General features: G+C 39.4%; 1 protein-coding gene across 4 annotated transcripts in view; it reads left to right on the top strand.

The window, feature by feature from the left end:
• The first annotated feature begins 324 nt into the window (after window positions 1–324).
• Window positions 325–12,440, top strand: part of bsnb (bassoon (presynaptic cytomatrix protein) b) — a 60,072-nt gene continuing 47,956 nt past the window's right edge. For all 4 annotated transcript variants that reach the window (XM_077530728.1, XM_077530727.1, XM_077530726.1 and 1 more), the window contains exons 1-2: window positions 325–656; window positions 7,752–8,142. In XM_077530728.1, coding sequence (XP_077386854.1) covers window positions 475–656; window positions 7,752–8,142 — 573 coding nt within the window. In that variant the 5' untranslated portion in view covers window positions 325–474. The remainder of the gene's footprint in view (window positions 657–7,751; window positions 8,143–12,440) is intronic.

Here is a 12,440-nt window from a genome sequence, read left to right as displayed (position 1 = left end):
GTGATCATATTCATCTGCTTCAATTTTCTTGGTTAAAAATTTGTACCAAAATTGCAAATTGTATTCCTTTTTGTTTTGTTAATGTAGTCATATTGCAAGTATTTTTCCCCTACACCTTAAAAATAGAACTGTACAATTTGCATGAAAGAAGGAAACAGTGCGTAAAGGAGCAGTCTGACTACCTTTGGTCTCTGTGGACTCCGGTCATGTGCCACGAAAAGCTCAAGAGCTATTTGCGTGTGGCCTAAAATAAGCCACTCTCGGGAACGCGCACGTACGGGGCACTCACGTTCCCACCCATTGCGTCAGCGCGCCCCCGCGGCCTGTCCGCCAGCGCGCGTGCTCCGTGCGGGATGCTGAATTGTAGGCGATGATGGCGGAAGGGGAGCACCGCTGACTTTTATACGAGTTCTTCCCGCGGCCGAAGAACCGTCTACGACATCGTTTCTCTCCCTCCGAACCTTTCCCGACACGATGGGGAACGAAGCGAGCATGGAAGGGGAGGGACAGGCGGGACAAGGCGGCCCATGCACCGCTCCTGCTGCGGGTGCTCCGGCTTCCATTTCAGCACCACCGGACTCTGGACAGCTCATCAAGCCGAGCAATGGAGCGCCTGCCGGAGGAAGTGGCACTGGACCCGGCCCGGGGATTAACAGGTAGCCGATCGGGCTAGAAAAGTGTGGCCACATACGAGGGAGGTTACGCGGCGAGCGGCATGGGGTGGCTTGCGTGGAGAATGTAGCACCGAACGACTGTGTGGCGATATACTTGAATGGGTGCTTAATTATTTATTTCAATATCCTTGTCAACACAATTCGCCCCCATTTTGACATCAAATTCGCAGTCTTGTTTTTTTTTTCTTTCTGGAAACTAACTAGCCATCGCTAACGTGTTAGCATACAGCCTCGTTCGATTTCAACATCAATACAACGTAAATACAGTCCGGCGTTCATACGGGCATTTTCTACGCCCCTTTCCACGGCGCCTGTCCTCGGGCTTCGCTAGTATCATGAATGAACGAGCGACATTTGTGCAGGTGATTTCAGCAACGATGTGAACAAATCGCGAGTAAAAGCGAACGTTCAATTTCCGTTCGTTTCCCGTACACACGTCGGCATCATGTCCATGAAATGTCAAAGTCATTCCGAGAACTCTACCTCGCCTGGTGAGGCAACGTCTGGATCCTTGTGTCACTGCTGTGTAAGATGACAAATGTACAAGTCTGACAGCATCATTGCTGAGCACATGCCAAGGCTGCTCAATCTATCAGATCGCACTCCAAATCATTATGCATCCAGTGGGAATTGTTTACCACCAATGCGCAGGAATAAGGAAGAATGGTTTTATGTCCCCTTATGAAATAAATGTCTGCACAGTAGTTCTTAAGCATATCCTTTATTATTCATGTTTAATCATGCTTAGTATCAGGTACAGGGAACATAAACCTTGCTTACAAAACGTGATATTACCTAACACACAGCAAGAAAACAGCAACGACTGAATTGCGTCTCATCCATCGAGATGACTTGGAATCCCCTGGCCTTTCATCGCTATTAATGGTTTGATCGGTGCTATTACACTAAAGTGAGGTGTAACATAATCTTACGGTGCAGAGAACAGTATTATGCCTGTAATGATTTTTAGAGAGCTCTGTTTTTTTTTTTTTTTTTTGGGTGGGGAGGGGGCAGGTTTAAGGCCCACTATGCACCCGACAACACGACCGAACATGACTGAACTGTCATGCAGTAAGTGCTCGTGACCCCCAGGGAACATGCTTTTTTTTGTCGTAATAGAATGAATTGGAATTTCACATCCACTACAGTAGGTGGCAGTGGTGTTCCAATTGTTAGAGTGAGCAAGGTGTATTATTACTGTAGCTCCTTTGCTGAGGTGTACTTACAACAATTTTTTAGACAATTAATGCTATTTATAGCTATTTATAGGGTCGTGGGGCGCAAAATATTTTATTCTTCCATGGGGGTGGGGCGGGGCGTAACAAAAAATAATTGAGAAGCACTGGTATAGCCTAGAACTAAGCCGTATGTGTTTTACAGTAATATGTACTGTCTCATATGTAGCTGTTGTCCCATTTCCTCTCTCGGTATTAACTCATTAGCTCCCAAAAACGTATAAATACGTCATAGTTTAAATGTTTTAAGTGTCCCAAAGACGTATTTATACGTTTTTTTTTGTTTTTTTGTTTTTTTTTATGCTAGAGCATAGAGAAGGCTTTGATGCAGTCTTTCTACTGCAGAAAATGGTTGAGTGGCAGCAGAGTATAAGAAATCAACCAGGCCATGTTAAAACAAGCTGATTTTCCCACAGTTCTAAACAGAATTGTGAAAAACGATGAAACTTAGCTAATTTTAGTGCTAATTGCTGCACAGCGGAAACAGATAGGAATATCATTTTTCTTCTCTGATAAAAGAAGAGACTCTAATCTCTCTTTTGGTATGTTCCATATTTTTATAGCAATAGAACATAATATTTCGCAGGCCTTGAAAAATCAGTCAAAATCCAGGAAAGCACTTCAGTGAAAATGGTTGGGAGTGAATGAGTTAATATAATACAGCTACAGCAGCAAGACAATCGCGACATGTTGTTTGTACACTATGCATGCTTGTTTTCTCTTCATTGTATCCACTCATCAGCCACTCTTCAAGTGAGGCAAGCACTCAGAATGACGTGCAGAGAAGCGCAAGGAGGAGGGAGAGATAACAAATAGAGTAGATGGCAGATTAAGTAAACAATATACTTCTTTAAAATGAAACATTTTATATTATGCATTATTCATAACTCAGAAATGAAATACAACGGAAGAGTTGTCAAACACCCCAAAAGTCATATAATGTGGAATTCAACCATTTTCTCGATAATGACACTTCAAAATCAGTTTAGTGTGTGCTGTTAAGGAGACAAGATGTAGCCATGGAAATGGGGGGAGTAAATCTCACAATTTTGAAGTTCGGGTTTGAATTTCGGCTAAAGCCATCTTGTTCATGTGTTCTCCCTGTTAGGTTCACCGAAGACTCTGAATTACTATGAGTGTGAACGGTTTCCTGCTCTCCTAATTGGTGCAATATTAGATATGTGCAAGTATACTTAATAAACTACAAGATTATTGGAGTTCCCTAAAGCACTGTTAAACTACTTGAGTGAGCAAAGTCAACATATGGTTTATGATATTTGTAGTTACAAATTAAAAGCAACGTTATAGTTTAAAGAACGTTTATGGATGAGGTCATGTTCCAAGACACAATGTTCAAACTGAGCAGCCTCATATTTAATTTAACTCACACAGTGAAAGCCCTCAACCAAATGTAGTCACAACTCAAGAAATAATACAAAAGCAGTTATTGTTCATGAAAGTATGGCGACAGAATAGATGTATGGCAATGAGATCAATAATATTATGTAACACCTTCAAAACAAGCTTGTGGAAGGCATGTTTTAATTTCAAACTAATATTTTCTCTGAAAACAAATTCTTCTAAACGTGTACTTGATCATTTTAGTTTGCAGATGGTTCATCTCATATAGTTACAAAAAAACTGTGCTGCCGCCAAAGCTGAGTTTTGCCCGACTGTCCACTGCCAAATGTAACTATTTTCACTAAACAGCGCTGAGACAAATTGTGTGAGCAGACGCGACAGCATGCTCCCGATCATCTCAGTGATGCCAATGCATTCACGCCTAAAAACAAACCGACACGATGTCACACGATGTCATTAAAAACGACCTAATGGCTCGCCAGAAATGTATTTCAAACTGTTGCTGTTCAACGTTAAGTTGCTTAAGATCTGTGAAAAGTTCCAGGACTGGTGTCACAAAAGATATATTTCAAATCCAACCTGTAAACTAAATGTTTCCCCCTTGGACGTAATCCTCCAGGGAGTCTAACACGCTTTGCCTGACTTTTCTGCCATGGTGTTGCCACCTGTCAGATGCTCAGGGCATTGGATGATCGTCTGACCCACAATGAAGGGGAAAACCTGTAGTTTTAGTTTTGAAATATATCTTTTGTGACAAGTCCTTCAGAGTTCAGACACACTTCTTCGTATACTGATCTAATGTGAAGAAAAAATGTAAAAGAGTATCTTGTCTATCAGAACTGGCAAGTCAGTCGACAACACATGCGCCACTTATACTACAAATCCCAGCATGCACTCTGTGGTGGTGTACTGTATCACTCTGGCTGCTAATTATCCCCACCTTTCTGTTAGCTGTCATGCTTTATCGTGCTATGCAGTTTGTTTGAGTCACATTTAAGAGGTAATTCAAGTTGTGGTGCTGAAAGCTGACGTGAAGCATTTGCTGCTAGGTAAATTGTTCTCTATAGCTTAAAAGCTAGTTCGATAGCAGTAATCCACTAAGGTTTGAGTTAGCATTGTCAAGGCTAGCGGTAGCTAACTCAAGTCTTGCGTTGAGTCTGTACAATCTTAACTGAATTGTAGTTGTAAATACAAGATTATTTTTAAAATGTGTTGTGATTTAAAACAAACACAAACACAAAATATTGTAAGGATTTTATAGCTCACTTTATTGTTGTAAAAATTGCTTCCACTAATGGTCTGAACCCAGAAGCACCCTTTGTATTGACTATCTGATGGCAACCTGTAATTCTGTACTTTTTTTTTCATGCTTCTTTCTCTGCACACATGCCACATAATACAGTATGTGGGCGTGAAGATGTAAATTTGATATTGGCAGAATAATTCTAATGCATTGAACCAGAAAAATGCATTAGTCTTTCATCAAACTCTTTTGAGGCTTTTGAGTGGTTGGAATTTCTCTCGCTGTGGGTTGTTGGCTTGGCTTCCATTACTTTACAAAGCATCTTGTAAATGTATTGTCATTGCCCCCATGTTGAAAACTAGATGTACAATGTTGTGTGACATATACAAAAACATATGGTCACCTTAGTGATGCTATGCAAAGAAGTCTGTCTGCTTGCAGACAATAGAACATTTCATTAACGGCTCCCATTACAAGAGTGGCAGTTTACAAACCTCTCAGTAAGCACTTTGTGATGAAGCCATTTGTCAAACCATAGACATAAAACTATAGACATAAAATGGAATGTTTTCCTCTGCGGATTTCCATTTGCTGATGGATGGAAGAAATCTTTTCATAACTTCCTTCCATTTATACCTTCTTTCATTTTTACTGGTCAAGTGCCTTTGCACTCCACTCTGATTGCCAACCTCCTGCAAGAAAGTTATTAAAGGTGGGGGCATCGCTTAATGTGTATGTGACAGGCGGAGGGCAATAGCAAAAGTGTACTGATCTTGGCCTTTTTAAATTCGATTATCGTCAAACACATATACTGTACTGTACACCAGGGGTGTCCAAACTTTTTCATTTGAGGGCCACATAACAGAAAATCAGAAGGATGCAAGGGCCACATAATGTTATGAAGAGAAATTGTGTTTCGTCCTAAAAATTGTACAATTAATTTATTTATGCTTTTGCTTATTTAGAAAAATGCTACAGCATATAAACCAATGTATTTGTAATATGGCAGTAGGGTTATTATAGTTTTGGAATTTTTCATTTTAGTTAGTTTTTATTAGTTTTCAGGGTGGTTCTGTTAGTTGGTATTAGTTTAGTTCTTTAAAAAATGCTTAGTTTGAGTTTAGTTTGTTAGTTTCAGTATTATTATTATTATTATTATTATTATTATTATTATTATCTCCAAACATTTTTGTTTTGTTTATTTAATTTGAACTGAGTCAAATTTTTAGCTTATGTCGCAGGCCACTGAAAAATGGATGGTGGGCTGCAAATGGCCCCCGGGCCGTAGTTTGGTATTATTATTTAGTATTATTTCAGTTTACCAAGATATTTTGGACAATTGTGTGGTTGGGGAAGATTCATAGAACTCGAGAGCCTTGACCACAGCCATCAAAACATTAAGCATTTTGGGAGGAACTACTCATCAGTAATGAAAATATGAATCACCAATGTTTGTGAGCATACAAAATGTAGATGTCATTTTCCCTCACAATATTTTCATGGTCACGAGTTTTTTGTTTTTTTCTCCAGTCCAGTTTAGCTCACAGTGGAGACAAGAGTGGTGGTCACCCTGTCAGTTTGAAATGTAACAGAGCAGTGATGGTTTGCAAAGAGTTCCAGTTGTGCAGCGGCCCAAGTCAGTGACAGTGACTCAGAGTGGCTAACACGCTCTATTTTAATTCACTTTATTCCTGCCTTTATCTCCACTCTACTCTGACCATGGAGGCTGAACTGATGCTGAGAACGTCTTTGAAGATGACGGCCATGACAGTATCATATCTAAGTTGTTATGACAAGCAAATTTCTCCATACTTGTTTGAGAATTCCATTAATGCCCCGGAGGCCAGACTGAGAAAGTCAACAAACGTTTACAGTGCGTCACCTTTGTTGCATTGAAAAATATCATTGTGGCCAGACAGGTTCAAAGAGTTCAAGCGAGTCCGAGATGCATTAAACCTAGTGTAAGATGTTGTAAACATGCCGTCTGCAAATCTTGTTGGACATCTAATAGCAAGCATGCTTGTTTTTGTTTTTTCCAGCTTTCTTTTGTGACGTCAACACAAGGTTACCACTGAAGGCAAAGAGAAAGCTATTGATGACATAAACTGTAAATGTAACTCATTGTGACATAGGAAAGGAATACACTTGTCTCTACCCTGGCTGCTCACTACATTATGGCAAAAGCTACAATAACACAAGAAAGGACTAAAACGATTTTTTAAAAATCTTGATATGAAGCATCTCCCCTTGGAAGAAAATATCCTCCCCATACATTTATTACTGCATTTTCAAAATGTATTGTTGGTTAACTTCTCTTCACTAATTACTGTCAAAAGAAGCAGTGCCGTTGTCAAAAGTGATGAGTGAAAGTGTACTCAATAAATGCCGCTTGCCACAGCGTGTGAGCATCAAATAATGTGCTGTGAATTTTAAAATGGAATAGAAGAAGAGTGTAGAAGCAATTCATCAAAAATAATTACTCTAAATTCAACAATTTATTATTTTCATTGATTACTCCATCTTGCACTCATAATTTTCCCCCTCATCATCTGAAATGGTTGCGATGGTAATGATTTACAGTGATATTTAAATTATTCACTCCCAGACCAGTTAAAATGGTTCTTTGACGTCTATATCCGTCAATGGCAGTGAATGAGTTAAAGTCCTGTGATTGGATGGTAATGTACCTCTCGCCCAAATTCAGCTGGGACAGGCTCCTGCTCAAGAATTTCTTGACAGTATCTTCTATGCAGCCCCACAAGTCTAAAATACGGTATTCTGTTTAATGTTGTGTTAGTGGAATATGAGTTATGAAGTAAAATCCAGCCATTTATATAAATATCAGGGGGTTGCCATTTTGCCACTTGCTGACAAGTGACAATGACATCACAGTTGCTCAGGTCTCAGGTAACAACCAATCACAGCACACCTTCAGAAAACAGGTGAGCTGTGATTGGTTGTTGCCTGAACCATGAGCAACTGTGATGTCATCTTCAGTCGACAGCAAGTGGCAAAATGGCCACCACCTGAGATGGATAAAAACGGCTGGATTTTACTGCATAACTCATATTCCACAAATGTAATATTACTCAGAATGTCATGTTTAGACGAGTGAGGTCACATGTAACACATTATTATCAATAAATGTTTAAGGTTGACTTCTCTTACAGAAACTGGATGGATGGGTCTGTTTTTAACTCTCAAATTCCATTCTGATCTGGTTATGTTCTCTTTCAGGCCACCTGCATCAGACCAGGGACCTAAATCAGGAGTCCAGAGCAGTCATGGGACAGGGGACAGGCTGGCCTCCCATGACACCCCCCAGTCTGCCCCTTCCTACGGGGAGCAGGGCCACGGTCACGTGTCCAGGAAGAGCCTGCATGTGGACGTGGGCAGCAGCCGGACCGGGAGGTCCCCTTCGGTCTCCCCGGACCGAGGCAGCGTCCCTACCTCTCCTTATTCTGTGCCTCAAATAGCGCCCATGCCCAGCAGCAAGCTGTGCCCTGTCTGTAAAACGGCCGACCTGACTGGCACTGGTGATGACAGGCCAAGCTTCAACACCTGCACACAGTGCCGCTCCATGGTGTGTAACCAGTGTGGCTTCAACCCCAACCCTCACCTCACTGAGGTAAGCACGATCAATCCTATGTTTAGAATGTCGCAGAATGAAACAATGGGCTGTCACTGTATGGCATAGCTGTCAAACTTTCACGTGGTCCACAAAAGCAAATTATGTGTATCAATCAACTTCAAGTTTCTTGCTAAAATACCAATTTTTTTTAATTGTCTACACAAAATGCTATTACAAGCATTTTTGTTTTCATACCCCCTTACAAATAAATGTGAAATATTTTAACTGTGTTTATTTGCCTCTAATTTCAAAACTATAGTTATTCATCAATTTGTTTGTATATAAGGCTGTTTGAAAGCGCTATATAAATAAAAATAACTTGACTTGACTAATACATACACAGTAAATTTTGTAGAGTAAATTTGACTCTATTTAGAGTGGCACCAAATTGACTCAGTTTTAGAGTAATATTTATACTGGGAAGAGAGTAAAATAAAGAATTGAGAAAAAAAAAAATTCAGCTTCCTCTCTTCGTGGAAATTGATTGATTGACCATCACCCATCTTCAATTGTAAAGTCTGACCTGGCAAATATTCCAAGTTCTGGATTACTTCTTGTCATCCAAAAGTGTAGGCTCGTATGCCTAAGTTCTTTTAGGGGATATTACAGTGTGAAAATAGTGCACTGTATATAACACTCTGAAACGCTAAGTCGATCCTTCTTGAGAGACACTAATGAGCATCCAAATGATGCCCTGAGCTTTGACCAAATAAAGCATTTTTATAGCCCCGCTGAACAGCTCCCCAGCAGCTCCCCATCATTGGAACGCATCTTAAGCGTCATTTGTGTCAACAGGTAGAGGAGAAAGACTTCTGCCGTCATCCGAAAATAAATCACTCGCCTAATTTGAATTAGGCTATGCTTCGCTGTGACTCTGAGTCAAGTTTGGCTGTGTCATCTGTCTCAAAGTTTCACATCATCTCCAGTGATTCATGCTGAAAATTACAGCCAAGATGCGCCGTCACTTAAGCTGACCTGAAGGCTTGTAGAGCAGTTGCAGGTTGAATAAATACTTGATGTGAGGTGTGAACGGTTCAGTTTTCCAAGCGTAGATGTACAGTATGCAATTGTAATGACTAATAGGTGAGTGTGCAGCTTTGCATAAAGTAATTGCAAAAGTCTAAGGGCATATTTACAGCACAGTGGGTTTGTCAGTTTTTTGGGGGCATTCATATGCCTTTTGTGCAACTTTGATTTTAATAGTCAACCATAGCTGATTTACCATCTTATTTATGGTACTCATTTTATCCCCTGTCGAACATAAAGTATTTGCTATACATATACACCTATTGGCACAAATCTGGGGATTGCAAAAATATTCAGAAAACTATTTTATTTTAGTGTGTTCACTCTATATTCTTAACAGAATGTAGAATTAAAATGTGAAATTTCATGATTTTATGCTGATGATTCCAATTAACCATGAGTGAGATCGGCCATACTAATTTCAATAGCAATCATATGGATTAGCTGCACATTTTTAAATTTTAGAGATGCTCACTAATGATTATTTTAAAAATGATTGAATGATTTGAAAAAAAGTTATTTTATTATTATTATTATTATTATTATTATTATTATTATTATTATTATTATTATGTTAATTGATTTTAATTATTTAATTAATTTAATTTAAAACATTTATAATTAATTCATTTAATCAGACTACAAAAAACATTCAAAATCTAAATTTCCATCCCTTTTCTATTAGGGATGTAACGATATCCAAACATCACAATACGATATTATCACAATATGAAGTCACAATACGATAATTATTGCGATATTGTGGGAAGGTTGGCGATACAAAAAAAGGTCACAATATTGTTAAAAAAAAATAAAAAAAAATAAAAAAATAAGAGCTCACACTCATAAAAAAAACAGCCTACAATTGTGAATAACACGTAATAAATAAAGTCCATTATTATTATTATTATTATTATTATTAATATTGAGGCACTCACTTGCACATATCACAAGTATATTGCGCTCCCCTTCATCTGACCATTAGCGTGGATTTTAAACATAGAAGGGCCAAAACATGCCTTGTGAAAATTAAACTGCATGAAAAAACTAGCCACCAGAGAGTGCTAGAACTGCACAAATGGAAATCAACATGACTTTTTAACAGATGTGCTGCTTTTAATATCGCGACATGGCGACGGCGATATATTGTGGCAGTTTTAATATCGCAATATCACGATATTGCCGTTATCATTACATCCCTATTTATTATACAAAATACAGGACATTATTTTAAATTGCCAGTGTAGAAAATGAACAAACATATATTATGATTCAGTTTCTGCCTGGTTTGGTCTGTAACGTGCAGTGTTATGGAAATAGGCTACACTGCACACAGGCTGGCCTCTAGTTGGCTGCAGGCCGCAAAATACGAGCTGCAGGTGATAATTTTTTGGTCATTTGCAAGGAAAGGCATTGAAATATGCTGATCACGTACATTTCCATGGAAATTGGACGATCAGGATCGACTAGCCTTATTATGTCACAAACAACTCTTTATCTTTAGTTCGGCTAGCTTTTACCAGCTGGGCAGCAGTTGACTTCAGTTGTTGCCAAAATCAATTTCGATCTTTTCTGCATCATCTAGTGGCATTTAGCACCCTTAATCAACCCCACGTTATTGTTCGAGATTTCTTGGGTTAGTTAAATGGTGTTATATAAATCTGATATTATTATTATTATTATTATTATCATTATTATTATTATTATTATTATTATTATTATTATTATTATTATTATTATTATTATTATTATTATTATTATTATTATTATCATTATTATTAGTGTTAGGGCCCATGCAAGGTCTAAACCCGTCATTTCCATTCAGGCATTGATTTTGCAGGTGACAAATGTCTAAACCTTGTTTGAGGTTGACTGCTCGCCGTGTGCTCTTGTTGTTCGAGTAAAAGTGTAGGGGTTGTTGGCGGTGCGCAGTAGTTGGACAGAAATGTGTGGAGCACAGCCGAGGGAGACGGTAAAGAATAGCTCATGGCAGGCAGAGGAGGAGAACGTGGCAGCATAGAGGACTGCGGAGGTGGATGTTATAGCTCAGCCTTGGTGAGCTTGTCAGATGCTGAGAGAGCAACACAGAGTGAAAGCGGCCTGCCTCTGGAGATCTGAAGATTTACCACCCTAGCCTACTTAGAATGGATTTGACTTTTCCCTCACAGCAACATATCTGAGTCGCCGTATCATTTGTCAATGAGAGTGATTTTGGCCACATTGTCACTGATCAAAGCGAAAGAAGAAAATACTGTGATTTTTTTTTGAGAGCTCAGAATTGTTCATTTGGTATTCTTACAGATTCAACATATCATCATCATTTAATGTGCGCATTTGTGTGTATGTGTGTGCGTGTGAATTCGTGTGAATTTGTGCTCATTTGTGCTCAATAAAAATCCCATGACCCTTCACCTTAACCAGATACTTAGATACTCGTGAAGTTCAGAATGTCAGGAGACCAGAGGAAAGATCAAAGGAAAAACAAAGATGAATCAAAGTGAAATCCAGCACCAACCAGACACCACCTGTCACCCGCATGGTTACAAAACCAGAATCTTTCACCAACCCCAGAAACCTCTAAATTCCAACAGATTAGGGACATATCAAGAGACCAGAGAAAAAACTAAAGACAAGAAGGAGGGAAGTTTAGATGAAGCAGAGTGAGATCCACAGACACCAGCCGCCACTGATTCAGCGAGCAGTGGGAGGGAGAAGCAAATTCTGTTTGAATTTCAGTGGATGCTGGTGTGATGGATCTGGCATGCATAAGAACTGCCACCAAAGACGAGTACTGTCAACCGCCCTCCAAGAAGGCGAGCGCAGAGCCCCCCAAGCCGTGGCAGCACCAGGGCACAACCCCCTTTGATACTTAGATAATGCAAATTACATTCATTTGAAAGAGGAAAGAAGATCAATCCTTCTGGAAAAACATCCCTCTATTGTCTTGAACTCTTGTCCTCATTACGGTTACAGGTGAGTTGGAGGCTATCCCAGCTGACTTGGGCAAGAGGTGGGGCAATCAATCGCAGAGCACATTTTGACAAACAACCACTCTCACATTCACACCTGCGCGCAATTTTGATTCTTTAGTTAAACAACCGTGTGTTTTTGAATTGTGGGAGGGAAGTCGAAGTACCTGGAAGCTGCCCGTAAATCAGTGTAGATTTTATTGCTTTTTATTAGATTTTTGGCCTTGTGTTTCTTGTTTAATAAATCAGTGTACAGTATACCCTAAAATTGAATGCCCCTGAGGTCACCCAATTAGAAAT

The sequence above is a fragment of the Festucalex cinctus genome, chromosome 8 (assembly GCF_051991245.1).
Source record: "Festucalex cinctus isolate MCC-2025b chromosome 8, RoL_Fcin_1.0, whole genome shotgun sequence".
Classification (NCBI taxonomy): domain Eukaryota; kingdom Metazoa; phylum Chordata; class Actinopteri; order Syngnathiformes; family Syngnathidae; genus Festucalex; species Festucalex cinctus.
This window is presented reverse-complemented; position numbering and strand designations above follow the sequence as displayed.